Here is a 16,899-nt window from a genome sequence, read left to right as displayed (position 1 = left end):
CCTCACTCTTCCCCATCCACGCCCTCGCTCATTCACACATATTCTGTTGGTCTTAAGGTGATCTTCATTTCCCTCCTTTCCATCCAACTTTATAACTGGACCTCCACCTTGTCCTTGCTCTCACTGCAGATCACAAAGTCATTTATGATCATTATGGTCCATGGGGATTGCAGTCTAACCTCATCAATCAGCCTAACCATAACCACTGTATGTGAAAAGTCCGTCTCACATTAAAAAAAAAAACAACAACAACTTAAAACAACGCTACGTGCACAAATAACGGATGGAAGTCCCAAAGGCTGCACGCAAGTTTGATTTAATGACATATGAAACAGACAACAAAGTCATCAGCAAAGAAGTCGTATTAATGGTAAAAAATACTTGTCATCATTGGTTAGCAACAGTATAATGTTATTTAAATGAACACTTTGTCCAAACTAATGGGAATGGGAGCACACATTAAACGTTAGTAAGGAGTGTTCAGTGTTTCTTTTAATGGCAGAGTTATCCACAGATTTCATCCAAAAAAACATCTCTAAATTGGAAATGCATTATCGAAATTCCTCTCTCGCTCAGACATTCCAATGAGCCCGGCTGGAAAACTGACAGCCTATCAGCGTTTGCCACGCCTGGAGTGCTTCCCGTTCTGACCTCCCATTGCTCGTGGATACGTTTCACCAAACAGAGAAACGTCCACTGTCTGGCGTTTTGTTGCCAAATTTTGTGAAAAATAATTACAAACAAACAAAAGAAAAATAGCATGAAGTACAATGTTCAAGGCTGTGCGCTTGAACCAGAATACACAGAGCTGGCCCTTGACGTGTTGGAGAGGGATCGTGGCACTAAAGATGAACAATAACAGTCCCATTACATGGACCGCGGGGATTTGACGCTTTTCTGAGGACTTGGTTTCGATATTGAGAATATAAAGCAGGCATGGCCAGACATTTATTCCCCCCAAGTTGTACTTTTCAAGCAGCCAGCTTCTAGCGTTCAATTGGCGGCAGGGATGGCGGGAGGAGGGGCAGGGGGGTTTGCATGCGGGCATCGCCGTAAATAGCAACTGGGAAATGTTGTGTGCTTACACGTGTATACATCCATTCATCCATTTTCTTAGCCGCACGATGGCCGCAAGAATGCCGGAGCCTATCCCAGCTGCGGACGGGCCGGAGGCAAGTTTACACACATGCAGACACGGGGAGAACATGCAAACTCCACACACATACAGTAGGTCCGGGATTGAACAGCTGCGCCACTGTGCCGCCTGATAAAGTTATTGCTTATACAGTACCAGCACGAGAGGCTATAACTAAGCGGCTATGACCGGTAATGATTAGATGCGTGCAAATTTCACCGCTGATGAAAGAGCCTCAACTGTGACAGCCACAGCTTTATGCTGTCAGGTTGACCCCAATGGAGGTTAAAGAAGGACAAATTTGGGTGCGTTTTCTCACTTTTGTTGCACAACACGTCAGCATCTTGGCTTAGCTCGAACGAATCGTCTGTAACGCTAAGCACTGGCGACCTCAGTTCTTTCTTTCGGTTTGGCTCGAAAGCTGGCACATATCCAGATTTTGGTTGGATTTCAAATATGTTCTTTATTTTCAATTTTTATTTTCAATTAATGTCCAAAATATATGTAATAATAATATTACTTCACATTGTGAATTTTCGGGAGAGTATTCCTTCAAATGAATTTAGAGACTTATTGTATTTTTAAAGTGTTGGTCTTACATAAAATGCACGAATACACTTGTATTTAGTTTTAAAAAATATTGTATGGGTCTTTCGGAATTACATTTTAAAATATTTACCGTTTATGCCTCTCTCAGCCTAAAAGGTTCCCGACCCCGAGCGAAACATTCTGCTGTTTGCTGGGATAGCCGCTAGATGGCGATATAGCATTCTCCTTCATCTTTATGTGCTATTTGAAGAAAGAAGAAGCACAGCACGACACAGTCAACCGACAAAATGGTGGACACTGGCAGTGGGCTAACCGAGAAGCTAATGTAAACATTCCACATTACAACCGCCAGGAGCTGGAACAACGTTGAGTGGCAACTTTGCCCATCCTGCGGATGACACTGTACGTCGACATAAAACACTTCTTATTTTACTATGACTTTGTTTGCTGGGTGTCACGGGTAGATTTGTAGTTAGCTTCCTTAGCTAGCCAACCAATGTACTGCTTGAAGCAAATATTTGACAGTTTGAACGTGCAGTTCTTCACAATCACAATGAGTGACTGAATATCAGGGTGGAATCTTAGATATGTGAATCTTTTTTCACACTTGATTGATTACTTTGTCATTTCCTTTTATGTAATGAGTAAGATGGTTTATATTCACAAACTAGTTGTCGCAGTTAATAGTGTGTTAGATTGTAATGACGTTGTTTTTCCGCGTGTTTTATTCTCCATACAGCTCCTTTGAAGCATAATGGCCCATCGGCCTGAACGACGTCGGATCCATCTCGACCAGTCCGAGCTGCTATGTATAAAAGGATGTGGTTTTTATGGCAACACAGCTTGGCAGGGCTTGTGCTCCAAGTGCTGGCGAGAGGAAAACCAGCGAGAAAAGCAAAAACAAATCCAGGACGACTGGGCTCTAGCTGAGAGGTTAGTTCGCACCCTCCACAACAAGAGTTATCATGATATTTGCCTCATCCAGCGATTCCTTAATTTCCTACATTTTCATTCATCTCAGTTATTCGATTCTGTGAGCATTTAATTAATCGTAGCAGGACTGTTGTTGTAGTCTTAAAAGATGTTTGACCTCTTGTCCAAGTTGGTTTCAAGGGTTTGCACACTCACAGATAGGCTAGACCAGCCCACCAGATAATCAAGTAAAGGGATAAAGTATATTTTTTTCTCCCTAAAGGGGATTTATAAATATTTAAGATATGACTCATTGTTTTCCTCTTTTATGTGATAACATTTTTATTCCTTCAATTCACACTGTGCTGAAAAGATGAAATTATTTTCATGGCCATGCATGCACATAAAATTTGTGCTCTGCCTTTTACCATCAAAGTGAATACACACTCTTGTTAGTGGACGCTGGAGCAACTGAATCACCCAAGGAGAAGTTTGGGGGTATCAGTGTCTAGGTCATTGACGGTGGCAGGTGATGAGCTTAACCATTTGACCAGAGCTGTTACCCACTGGTTTTTCAAGTAATAATAACAATTTTAAAAAATCAGCCATTGTGCCACTTTAGCATTTTCTGTCATGTTAACATATTAAGTTCTTGACTGTGCTTTTATGAGGTTAGACCAGCTGACTAGGAATAAGAAAAATATTCTTAATGATCCTACAAGTGCTCAATTTGTTCAAAGTAAATTGAAGAAACCTTGAGAGAAAAATATTTACTTCAACCGACATCACCAAAACCGTCCCTCTTTTTGGGAAAATTTCCTCACAAACCAGATTTGCTAATGTTTTTCACCCACTTGTTACATTGACCAAAAGCACCTGTACTATCATGGTTGCATGCTGTAGTTGTCATCACTGATGGTGTAGTGGTACACACGCCTTACTTTGTTGTGGGCAGCGTGGGATTGATTCTCCCTCAGTTATGGTGTTGATACAGTATGTACCCTGTGAGTCATGGGTGACCAATTCAAGGTGTAGTCTACCTTTTGCCAGAAATTAGCTGGGTTAGGCCCCAGCAATCCTGTGACCCTTGTGAGGATAATCGGGTTGGAAAATAGATTCATTCTGTACTTGTCACCTTCTTAACAAACAAAACCACACACAGTGTTTGAAGAGTTCATTTTCTATACAAACTAGTTCAAAGTTAAGTTTAGTGTTTAAAAAAAAGGAGTTCAATTCATAATTCTGAACTACATTCATCTCTCTGTCCATTTTCAACACTACTTATCCTGGTCAGTGGTGCGGGGCGCTGAAGTCTATCCCAGCTGACTTTGGGCAAGAGGTAGACTACACCCTGAACGAGTCTCAACTCAGTCACTGGGCATATATAGTGACTATCACTGAATTGGAACTGAACCCACATTGTTTACACCAAAGTTAGGCAAGTGTACCACTACACAATCAGTAAGTGGACTAAATTTACTCTTGAAAAATGCATTCATTCATTAATTTTTTTTTCAATGTTGCCAATGCGCTATTATCTTCAGAATACTGGCATATTATTTCTCCACTGTTGCCTCCCATTCAGTCAGATTCAGCTTTTATCCTACAATAAAGAAAACAAACAAACAAAAAAAACACAAGTAAAAATTGTGGTCAGTGGTCTGTTCTGAAATGAGGAATAAAAACAAAAAAATTAGACTTTTGTCCTGAATGTCTAAACAAAAACATACAACATAGTATTATACAAAACCAATTTGGAATTGAAATTTTTACTTCACGGGGGGCAAAGCAGTGCTGAGAAATGATTATTAGATGGATTGCATTAACCTGCTAGCAGGAGAACAACAAAGTTTGAGGTGTCATTTCCTTGTGAAGTCGGTGGCTCTATTAGTAAAATTTAAATTTGTTCCATACATGTGATGACAGTAAATTGTTTAATAAACACAGAAAAACGTAAATTCCATTTAAAAAAATACATTTGCAACTGCTGGCAAAATTCCATCACAAATTCCAATTGCAACTACTGGCAGCTGGATGCCGACTTTGTCTTAAACCTCTTCTGCGCTGGTAGACCAAGTTGTGCGTCTTGATGGAGTCAATGTACACTGGCACCTGCTGACGTCTAATGACACACTACATTCACAAAATCCATTAGCGGCCGGTGAAATTCACTTCACCACAAATAAATGTTTGGTATTGAAATTACTATCGAGATTGGGAGACTGGTGCATGTTGGGCACCCGAGTTCTTTTCCCCCTACATGATTAGGACCTTTGCGATGTGTCTATCTCAAATGTACACATCCCAATGACGATGATTACACAATATAGTGTGGAGCCAGAACAAAAAAGGATTCAGTAGAAGGCAATAATGGAATCAATCACGATTTATATTTTGCAAAAGTGATAATTCTCTGACATGTTGGATGATTTAGACTCAATGTATATGCTTCCAAATATTTTTCTGAGGTCTCTTTGCCTCACCTGCACAACATTACATGAGAAAAACATGATGAGAGGGCTGGAAATGCTTCACATATGGAGGGATTTTAAGTTCATATTAAATGTCAGAATCTTATCAGCGGTTTTAATTGGCTCGTCGCTAAAATAAGAAGGCATTGGCTTAACGTGTTTATTTTATTGGTGCACATTGTACCCAGTTATACGTAGATATGTGCTTTTTTTTAATTATGTGACAAAAATAGATTATAGCATGTGGACCTCAATGGTTCCTTGGACCAACGTTTGAGACCCACTGCTCTACAGTGTTTTATTTGTCCACGATGGTCACTTCAGTTCTTCTGACAGCTTATCAACATTCCCTTGATTAATTCTTGTCTCTCACCCATGACAGACTGCAGAGAGAGGAAGAGGAAGCCTATGCAACCAGACATCAACAGGCCCAGTCACAGCCCTCTGTCACGCCTTTCAGCAAGTTTGAGGAACGGAAGACCAGGGAAAAGTCAAGCAAGGTCAACACTGTGACCAGGTTTTTCACTCCCTCCATCAAAATACCACCAAAGAAAGGTAAGATAAGTATCTAATTACTGTGACTTCCAAGTAAAAATTATTCTAATGACAGTATAAAATAAACCCCCTTTTCTTCCAGGAGATATGTTCCATACACACCCGCTGTAGATGAAAATCTGCGATATTCAGGCCATATATAAAAATACATTATTTTTATCTACAGATCTGACTGATATCTGCAAGGTCTTTTCCAGAATAGGTCAGGCCCCTATGGAGTGGAGACATTTTTCATCCTTGTAATTAAAAAGGACAGAGACTTGGTCAAAGAAATGTGGGACAAAAAAAGTATAACTACAAACTTAGTGAAGAAAAAACCTGAATCTATCAAACCTTTGCCTTCAGTTATCCCTGTGAGAAAAGCTCTTTTCAATATTAGGTCACTGGTTTGATTAGTGTTGATTGATGACATCAATACAACATATGAGTAAGACTTTTTGCTACGATATGAAGCCCGATCAACAAAAAGTACTGTAATGCCATTTTAAGAGGGAACACAAGCAATTTTTTATTTTATGAACAAGTGTAGAATAGGGAAAAAAGTATTGCTTTTATTTTCGAGTTATTGCTTCAGTGTCAGGCGGCATGGTGGTTAGAATATTGTCCTCACAGTCTTGAGGACCGGGGTTCGAATCCTGGTCCCACTTCTGTGGAGCTTGCATGTTGTCCTCGTCCCTGCGTGGGTTTTCTCCAGGGTCTCCGGTCTCCCCCCACATCCCCAAAACATTTATTTATTGGAGATTCTAAATTGCCTCTACGTATGATTGTGAGTGCGACTGTTGTCTGTGTCTATGTGCCGTGTAATTGGCTGGCAACCAATTCAGGATGTTCCTCGCCTCCTGCCCGTTGACAGCTGGGATAGGCTCCAGTACTCCTGCGAACCTTGTGAGGATAAGTGGCTAAGAAAATGGATGCCCTAAAAACTATTTGTGAGGAAAGCAGTGTGGAGTCAAATAATGTAGGCCATGCACTATAGTTCATCCATCCATCCATCCATCCATCCATTCAACCATTTTCTTTGCCGCTTATCCTCACAAGGGTCGCAGGGAGCGCTGGAGGCTATCCCAGCTGTCATCGGGTAGGAGGCAGGGTACAACCTGAACTGGTTGCCAGCCAAACGCAAGGCACATAAAGACTAACCGTCGCACTCACAATCACACCTAGGGGCAATTTAGAGTCCCCAATTAATGTTGCATGTTCTTGGGATGTGGGAGGAAACTGGAGTGCCCAGAGAAAACCCACGCAGGCATGGGGAGAACATGCACACTCCACACAGGCGGGGCCGGGATCGAACCCGGGTCCTCAGAACTGTGAGGCCAACGCGTAACCAGTTTATTCACCGTGCCGCAGTATAGTTTAGTAATCAATTTTTGTCATCAATTTGTTTTGAGGATTGTAGAGGTGATTTGAAATAGTCTTTCCGAGTTTTGGGGAATATTCGCTAGAGATTGCAGCTAGGTCATGTCGCCGCTTAATGCTAACATCTATTGTGAAACGGTCTAATGGAAATTAGCGTTGGTGTTACAGGAGTTATAACCCTTCAAACTGCAACACGCACAAGCACATCATACTTTACACACAGGGAACATCAACTACTGCTGTCGCTTCATCAGGTACCTTCTCTGCCTCTTCTTTTTGCTCTTTATTATGTTGCATCTACCTCCATTGCCTACTCGGTGCAACACTTCAGCGCAACACTGAGAACTTTGCGAGAAATGTTTAGTTTGGCGAAATACAAATAACATTTCATCGAATCAAGCGGTACAGAAAATAGATGGATCAATTACAATAGACATGTTTTTGTACGCTGTAAAAAAAATGCCTTAACCTGTGATATTGATGGGGCCCGAAAGATCACCTCTGATATAGCGGGATTTCACTTTTATGAAATAATAGCTTTTTCACAGAAGAAGAAAACTCAAACGTGTGATAAATCCATGAAATGTGTATTCCCTCCAGATGCTGCCACCCCTTTAGATGCTCAGTCCAGCAGCCCAAGCTCCAGCTGCACAGCAAGCCGACCCTCCTCTGCGGACACCGACCATGCAACAAGGGAGTTCATCGATTTCCTCAGACCTCTGAAATATGGCCGGCAAATTTTCAAACAGTGTCGTGCTTTTACAGAGAGCATGGCCTACAAACGAGTGAGCTCCAGTATCTTAGTGCAAGATTTTCCATCTTTTCGGAACATTATTGACCCATTTGCCATGTTGTCACTTACTTTAGGACACACATGCTGATGACATGTCTGAATGCGTCCAGGACTTCTACCAAAATCTCTCGGAACGCCTTCACACTCAGTTCAAAGGTATCACAAAAGACTAGTGTGGTATCTTGTGATTTTTTTTTTTCTTATTCTCATGTTGATATCTCTCCTCTTAGGCTCCTCAGACTACGTAGAGGGCATCATGGACGAAGTAGAAAGATACATGATGACACGTCTTTACAAGGAGGCTTTCTGTCCTGAAACTTCAGATGATGAGAAGAAAGACCTGGCCATTCAGAAGAGAATTAGGTTGGTGGATGTAAGCTATAGCTGTAATTCAACTTGTTGCAGGGCACATATTGACAAACAAACACTCACACCTATGAAAAATGTCGTCACATCTACATCGATTTTGGTGGTCAGAGACTCAAAATTGCCCTCAGGTGGGATTCTGAGTGTGAATGCTTATTTGTTTTTATGTGCCCTGCGATTGGCTGCCAACTGGTTCAGGGGGTACCCCCGCATCTTGCCTGAAGATAGCTGGGATGGGCTCCAGCACTTGTGAGGATAAGCGGCTCTGTTCATGGATGGATGGACATCTATGTGGGAGGGAGCTTTATTACTCGATGAAAATCAACACAAGCACCGGCTAACGTGCCAGTTCTATTCAAGAAGGACTGAGCTGAGATTTGCAACCCGAACCTGAGAAATGTAAGGCAGATGAGTAGGGCTAATACAAAAATTACTTTTAGAATTGAGCATTCTCCTAATTATATCATTGATTACTACAGTAATTGGATAAAAGTTGATTTTGCATTATGAAACAACAATACCAGTAGAGTGGAAACCAGACGTTTCCGTTTACTGTACTATAAAAAGACACTTTTTGTTTCTTTTATAGGTCAGTTAGAGTGACCAAAAATATTTCTATTCGCTAAATTCCAGAATATAGTTTTTTTCTTTTTCCTTAATGTAAAACGTTAACATACATTTCATGAAGATTGTTACCAGTGCCTTTAAACTGTATGGCTTGAGTCAAATGTTTTGCATATCCTTCCAATAGCATTCAAGTAAAACATCAAAGCAGGTTCTCTCTCACAATAGTTGGCAGGAATTTTTGCTCATTCCCCTGAAAAAAATGGGTTTAACATAGCCAACTTTGTAGGCCGCTTTGCTTGCATGCCTTTTAAGGTCTGCCCAGAGATTTTCACCAGGCTTGAGATCGGGGCTTTGTGTTGGCCAATCCAAAACATTGGCTTTGTTGTCCTCAAGCCATTTAACAGTTTGGCAGAATGCTTCAGGTCATTGTCCATTTTGTACTTCCTGGTTGACGTCTTGAGATCTTGCTTCAGTATTTCCACATAATGTTCTTTCCTCATGACGTCATCTGATTTGTAAAGTGCACCAGTCCCTCCTGCAGTAAAACAAACGATGGTGCCACCACTGTATTTCAAAGTTGGGGTGGTGTTCTCCGGCCTTCGAGCTTCTCTTTTTTTCCTCCAAACATGCACTGTAATTTTCGAGCAGTTCCATTTAATTTCTTCAGACCACAGAACATCAATCAGTTTTCTATATATATATATATGAATCGTTCACTTAATTCATTTGTCTTGAGATAAGATGGCCTATTTTAAGCATATTTTAATGACAAATATGATTTTGAGCTATCCAGTGATAAGGGGATTGGGGGGCAAAAAAATCTGGGCTTGGCCAATTCTGCCCAGTTTTTGGGGGGTCAGGACTTAAAAATTTTGTTGACAGATATCGCCAGAATGCACCACAGCCATCCATTTTTTCAAAAATTTTCCGGGGGGCAAACCCCCGGACACCCTAGCAGGACTTCGCACCTTCAGTGCTCACATTTGTATTTTCCGGAATTTTCAGGAAAGTCCACTTTCAGGTCTAAAAAAATTTAACCCTTAATATTATGGCATTTAGCAAATTGTAATCATTTAGGCCATAGTGCCTAAATACATAAACATTTGATCAATTTCAGGACGGAACAAAAAAATATATACTTTTTATATTTTGTAAACTTCTGATTTCTACTGTACATGTGAGGTGCAGGTAATATTTTTATCCATGTGGAGTTGTCATCATCACATTCTACTGATTTAATTTTAAATTTTTATTTTTTAAATTTAAAGAGCCTTGCATTGGGTCACCATCGAGATGCTGGGTGTTCCCGTTGACGATGAGATCCCCGAGGCTTCCGACAGCGTGGTTAAAGCCATCACAGGTTGTTCTCTCACCTACCTACTCTAGTGATACTACAGGGGGTCTTTGATTCACCACAGGACCAGCATACGACTTTTTGAGGTTATGTACAGGCCACAGCGACCTAGTTTGCACAGCAACCTAAATATACATTGTCACATGGCACAGAAATGCTTACTTACTGCCATATTTCTTTTTTTTTTAAATTACATCTATGGCCAAGAACACTTTTTCAGACAAATACTTAATATAAATAGAGTACGGTGTTTTGTGATTTAAAATCAAATTCAAGTTACATCGTTGCCATGCGAATAGAACTCCATCGTAAACCGAGGACCCCCTGTTCCTATTTGGCTGCCCCCCCCCCAAATAACATGTGCCTCTCCCCCAGATGTGATCGAAATTGATTCCAAGCGGGTACCCAAAGAGAAGCTGGCATGCATTACACGGTGCAGCAAGCACATCTTCAACGCCATCCGGATTAGCAAAAAGGAGGCGGCGTCGGCTGACGACTTCCTGCCCACGCTCATCTACATTGTGTTGAAGGCGAATCCCCCACGGCTTCAGTCCAACATCCAGTACATCACTCGCTACTGCAACCCCAGCAGGCTTATGACCGGAGAGGATGGCTACTACTTTACTAATCTGGTCAGGAAGCATTCCTTACATTAATTTTACATTCATTGACGGCTAAATTTTGTAAAGTAATAATAAAATAATGTAAAAATAGGCACACTTTGAAGAATCCTCAGATCTGGTTGTTGTCATGCTAATTATATTAGCTGTTTTGCTTTTGGTTATGTGCTCCATCAGGGCACCAGAATGTGACTAATTTGGTCACATGACCCCTAATTTCGGAATGGTACACTTAAAAAGAACTTTAAGGCCCCACCAGTATGCCCAGCCATTTTAGGAAGAAAAAAAAAGTATCTGCAGCAAACGTTGAAAAAGAAAAAAAAAACATTGTGGTCTGTAACCCAGTCACACATAGTGAAAGGCAGGTGGCCCTCCTCTGATTGGCTGTGTGTCTGTGTGCGCGCACGAACGTTTGAAATGCGGGTGCTAGTGTGCAATTTGTTCCAAAGTCTAGTGCCATTGCAACGTGACAGAATGAACTCAGAAGAATAGCCATCTTGCCGGTATGTCAGATTTGTATGAAGACACAAAGACAAAAACAACAAAAACCTCAAAGTGACAGTCCAAACACAACCATTCCACACAATTTCTTAAGATGATAACAAAAGTCCACTTTTTTTCCTGCTCTAAGAAATGCAGCCATTCAACGTTGAGAAATCAGCGTTTCAAGCAACACTTTTGAAAAGTAGTCCAAATCTTAATGCAAACTAGCTTTCTGTGATTTATCTACTTGTGCAGGTACAGTGTTATTTCCAGAAGGAATGCTACGTTATTCTTAAATGTCCACTTCCCTCAAATCCAATGTTTTCTGTTTTATGCATAACACGTAAAATTGAGTCTCTGACCGGCTTTAAGTTTGACAGTTACGCAGTTTTCCGATTGAATGCAAAAGGTGCTAAACGGCAGACATAAAGCTTGCAGAACGACCAGATAGGGTTGGGCAACTCTTCGATTGTGATAAATTTGACAATGATCACGGCGATCTGCTGTGGGCATATTTACTCGGTCAAATGTGGTGCAAAAGTGTGTGAGAGTTGTACTTTTCCTGCTCCACTTATGTGAACAAGTTGTAAAATTCAACATAGTGACCAAAAGTGGGGATAAATACCTAGCTTAGCATGGCAAAATAGACATCAGCCATTAATAGGAATTATCCCGAGAAGATGAGAAGTCACTCGACATTAGTTGTGTGACGGTGTGCCCAAAGAAGCAGTTGATATGGAAGGGATGTTGGTGTCCCAAAAATGGTAACACAACAAACCTGTTTGTTCAGATCAAGGAATTCTCACAAGGCCTCTCCCAGCATTTTCCATTTGAAGTCCCACCCAAGTGCCTATGAGGGAAAACAAAATGCAGTCAGTGCGATCAGCACACATATGTGCTTATGCTACACAGCAGGCAAAGTTAAGCACGGCTGCCACCAAACCAAAGCAGCATCATGTCATCCTCATTCTTCAGGTGCTGTGTAAAGTGGCAAAACTAGGTCATCTGCGTTGTTATATAACGTGATCCATATGTGAAAGTAGCAAGTAAGCTTCTTCCGGCTTGTCCCGTTAGGGGTCGCCACAGCGTGTCATCTCGGATGAATGCTCATATTTGTTTGGCACAGTTTTTACGCCGGATGACCTTCCTGTCGCAACGCCTCTTGGGGAGTAGAGGGGCAATAATGTTAAAAGGGTGTGTGGCATCCTAACTGGAGATTGATTGTTTATAATCCAAAGTGTCTTTATTTTCACACAAGGGTCAATTTAAGTTTTTATCTGGTGTACCTCCCATAATACACAGTTCTGTTATGTTGTATTTTTTTGCATTTATTTCTGAGTGAGTGAAAATTTTTGTATATTTTTCTGTATTTTATCACTGTCACAGGCTTTTGGAATAATCATTACTTTTGTCCCCCGCGTTGCACCCTGTGTTTTCAAGCTACTTCAGTGGTGAATTTTCTCTCCTCAGTGCTGCGCCGTCGCCTTCATAGAGAAGCTGGATGGGAAGTCGCTCAACATGACCTCAGAGGAGTTTGACCGGTACATGTCTGGGGGCCAGGCATCCCCCAGCCACCAGCCGGCGGGCGGTGCCACGCTCAGCCAGGTCCACAAGCGTCTTGACCTGCTGACGGGCCTGGGTCAGCGACAGGAGCTTGTCATGGAACAAGCGCGCCAGCTGGAGAGCGACCTCATCGACTGGACCGACGAAGTGGAGCAGAAGGTGCAGAGCGTCCTGGACGCTTTCGAGACACAGAACCCTTCCGCCGTTCCCGGCGCCACCACAAGTGTGGCAAAAGGCTCGCCGACGGCATCCTCAGCCATTGATTCTGATAACGTTGAGAACGAGCACTTGCCACCGCCACTAACCCCGCAAGTGTTTGCTGGTTGATTCGAGTGGAACCATGCCACTCAGCCATCCATCCATTCAAATTAGACGGCCTGAAACTCCTCCTGATATTTGACAGGATTAACCCATCATTATTGGGGCACACTTTTTATTCTGTGTGCCCAAGACAAGAACAAAAGGTGAGGATATGCCTTACAAAAAGTTGGGGATTTTTGGCTTTTAGGCGAAATTTCAGGATGAACCTAAAATGCACTATAACCTTATCAATCCATCCATCTTCTACCACTCATCCAACATCTGGTTGCGGAGGCAGTAGCTTAACTAGACTTCCCTCTCCCCAGCCTCCTCATCCAGCTCTTCCGGGGGGATTCCAAGGCATTCTCAGGCCAGCCGAGAGACGTAGTTTCTCCAGCGTGTGCTGGGTCTCCTTCCAGTGAGACGTGCCCGGAACCACCTTACCAGGGAGGCGTCCGGGAGTCATCCGGATCAGATGCCCGAGCCACCTCATCTGGCTCCTCTCAATGTGGAGGAGCAGCAGCTCGACACTGAGCCCCTCCCGGATGACTGAGCTTCTCGCCCTATCTCTAAGGGAGAGCCCAGACACAACTCTGCGGAGGAAACTCATTTCAGCCGCTTGTATCCAGGATCTTGTTCTTTCGGTCATGACCCCAATGCTCACGACCATAGGTGAGGGTAAGAACGTAGATCGACTGGTAAACTGAGAGCTTCCCCTTTGAACTTAGCTCCCTCTTTACCACAATGGAACGGTACAAAGTCTGCATCACTGCAGACGCTACACCGATCCGCCTGTCCATCTCCCGCTCCCATTCTTCCCTCACTCGTGAACAGGACCCCAAGATACTTAAATTCCTCCACTTGGGGCAGGATCTCAACCCCCACCTTTTTCCTACTAAGGACCATGGCCTCAGATTTGGAGGTGCTGATTCTCATCCCAGCCGCTTCACACTCTGCTGTGAACCGCTCCAGTAAGAGTTGTAGATCACAGTTTGATGAAGTCAACAGAACCACATCATCTGCAAAAATCAGGAATACTGAGGCCACCAAACCGGACCACCTTTACGCCTCGGTTCCGCCTAGAAATTCTGTCCATGAAAGTTATGAATAGAATCGGTGATAAAGGGCATTCTTGTTGGGAGTCCAACCCTCACTGGAAACTTGTCAAACAAACCCCTCGGCCACGAAAAGGTGATGGCCTCCAGGAGGGGGCACTATAACCTCTATAGGTAAACTTAGCTGACCTTTTAAAAACTTCTGAATGTCCAAATGTTCAATGTTTCTGGACTTTTTGCTTAACTTACTGTTCTTTAAAAAGGTACTGTTGATAAATATTTCTGCCACAGAAAGCCTTAGAAGTGGATGTCTTTTATTCTTTTTTTATTCACTGATCAATTATTGGTTAAAACACTTCTGAAGTTTGCCATTCTTCTCATGTGTACAGCGCAAGTTATGCAAACAGTACCCGAACACTGGACAGTTGGACGTGCGTTTAAAAGTTTGAACAAAGACAAAATTCAGTTTTAAACGTTACAGTACTTTTTATGTCATCCTGTAATCTCATCAAAACCCGAATATGTCTCTAACCTTTTGTGGGTGGTGTATTTTACCAGAGGTCAAAACTATCACTCTAGTCTGCGGAAAACTGTAGCGCCAAGACATGAGCAGCATGTAAAATTGGGCTTGTGGTTGAAATCTCCCATGATGCATCAGGCTAACGCCCTCTGCCGCCACATCCATCCAAAGTGCATCATTTTTCTAGTTGTTAGCGCAGTGGAACCTCAGCCCACCGCACTTGCATCTGTTATACTTAGTTGACCTCTGATTTGATTGACTTGATTTGAAATATGAATGAAAGTAACCACTGAGGTTCTGGGTTCAAATCACAGCTCTTCCATTTTCTTGCTCCTCAAAACACGCATGATGGATAAATTATCCATCCATCCATCCATTTTCTGAGCCGCTTACCCTCACGAGGGTCACGGGAGTGCTGGAGCCAATCCCAGCTGTCATCGGGCAGGAGGCGGGGCACACCCTGAACTGGTTGCCAGCCAATCGCAGGGCACATGGAGACAAACAGCGGCGCTCACTATCACACCTTGGTGCAATTTAGTGTCCAATTAATGTTGCCTGTTTTGGGGAGCGGGGGGGGGGGGGGACCGCAGTGCCTGGGGAAAACCAAACCAACACGGGGTTTTGCATGCAAACTCCACACAGGCGGGGCCGGGATTTGAACCCCTCAGAACTGGGAGTAGTTCTCTTTACAACTGCGCCACTGTGCCGCCTTCGATGAATTAATGATTTTAAATTAAGTTGTTGACTTTTGAGGTTCCACTGGGCTAGTTTTTTAAACCCATATCTTTAGATTGAATTTTAAGAATGTCGTCAGTCATTTGGATTCTTGTGCTTATGTGTGCATGTGTGCTGCATGAATGTTTTTCCATTTAGGTCAAACAATGTTCATAAGGCCTCCCCCAGTATTCAGCAACTGACTGACAAGTGTCACACTAAAAGAGATGCTCGTGGTATCCCAGTGATGTTAATTGCAACCGAAGCCTTTCGAAAAAGGTTTCTCTTTCTCCTAGAACAACCATCTTGAATATCTGTAATCAGAATTAGTTCTTTTGAAGCACTTATGATTTTAGAGATGGCATTATGAAGGATCGTGCAGACACTGTATTCCCAGGTGTGCCCTGTAGTGGCACCACCCATTTAGACATTGTATGTGTAATATTCATATTTTAAATAATTTTCCTATGGGTGTTTTGCTCCCATATATGGTGTGTTTTTTGTCCCCTTGATTTGAGATTAGACTTTTGAATTTACAAGCTCTGTACTGTTTTTAAAGCACTCCATAAGTTATGGGGAGGGGGGGGGGTATTACCCCCAATGGCCACAACATTAAGTACAGCAACAGAATCCGATGAGTCTATCCAAGAACTGATTTATTTTTTTTTAATGCCTTTTCAAAGATGATAATTCTCATTTTTCATGGACACTCATATTAGTCATTATTTTTCAGTCAAGTATTATATTTTTGTAAAGGAGAACTTGTGTGTGGGGGGGGGGGGGTGAGCCTTGAGAGCAGTATGTCTAAAACATCCTTATAGGTTTGTTATTGTATCATATTTGAGAATATAAGTCAACACTGTCCTTTATTTAAATGTAATTTATTGGGGCAGAGGTGTTTTCTTTGCATCAATGGCTTTGACGGTGACAATAGGGTTATAATATAATAAAACCTGAAAGAAGAACCGCCTGTGTCATCATGTGTAGCTCACACTGGACCTTAACGCAAATACCTGAAGTTGTGCAAGCTCAGAGAGGACAGGGTTGAAATCTATTTCTACATCTGTGTATTCAGAAATCTAAAAAAAGAAAGAAAAAGACCTTGGGGGATTTCAGGAAGTATTTTCAAATCTCCCCCTATTTTTGGAATAATAATTTCATTTCCTCAATTCTGTAATTTTTTTTTTCTGTATTTTTGTTGTGGGCGGGGTAGTTTTTTCCCCCCAGCATTGAGAGACTCTTCCCGGTAAGTGCCCAAGGGAAAATTAAAAATATGATCCTGATTCATTTAACTCATTCACAGCCTGTTTTCAAAGAATTCTTCACTGTATTGCCAGCGGTTTTGAAAGCATTTTGACTGCTCTTTCAAAGTATATTATTGGAAAATATAAGCCCCAAACGTACCACAGAAAGTTTGCTTCTCTCTTATTCCAGTCCTTCATAATCAGTTGTGGAACATGGCTTTGGCTTCACCCAAAACACAGGTTTCTAAACAAAAAGCACAAAGAAAAACAAAAAGTCAAGCAGAACAGTGACTTAGTCTAATATTGTTTGCACGCCTCAACTTATAAAACAAGAACATT

At 42.1% G+C, this 16,899-nt stretch overlaps 1 protein-coding gene across 1 annotated transcript; it reads left to right on the top strand.

Moving 5' to 3' along the window:
• The first annotated feature begins 1,954 nt into the window (after positions 1 to 1,954).
• rabgef1l (RAB guanine nucleotide exchange factor (GEF) 1, like) lies at positions 1,955 to 16,282 on the top strand. The gene is made up of 9 exons (XM_061828026.1): positions 1,955 to 2,086; positions 2,424 to 2,617; positions 5,450 to 5,622; positions 7,582 to 7,766; positions 7,849 to 7,930; positions 8,005 to 8,137; positions 9,976 to 10,067; positions 10,437 to 10,693; positions 12,635 to 16,282. The coding sequence occupies exons 2-9, from the start codon at positions 2,439 to 2,441 to the stop codon at positions 13,052 to 13,054; spliced, it is 1,521 nt and encodes a 506-aa protein (XP_061684010.1). The 5' UTR covers positions 1,955 to 2,086; positions 2,424 to 2,438; the 3' UTR covers positions 13,055 to 16,282.
• Positions 16,283 to 16,899: the final 617 nt, after the last annotated feature.

The sequence above is a fragment of the Syngnathoides biaculeatus genome, chromosome 8 (assembly GCF_019802595.1).
Source record: "Syngnathoides biaculeatus isolate LvHL_M chromosome 8, ASM1980259v1, whole genome shotgun sequence".
In the NCBI taxonomy this organism is placed as follows: domain Eukaryota; kingdom Metazoa; phylum Chordata; class Actinopteri; order Syngnathiformes; family Syngnathidae; genus Syngnathoides; species Syngnathoides biaculeatus.
Note: the sequence above shows the minus strand (reverse complement) of the source record. Positions and strands in the feature narration are given on the sequence as shown.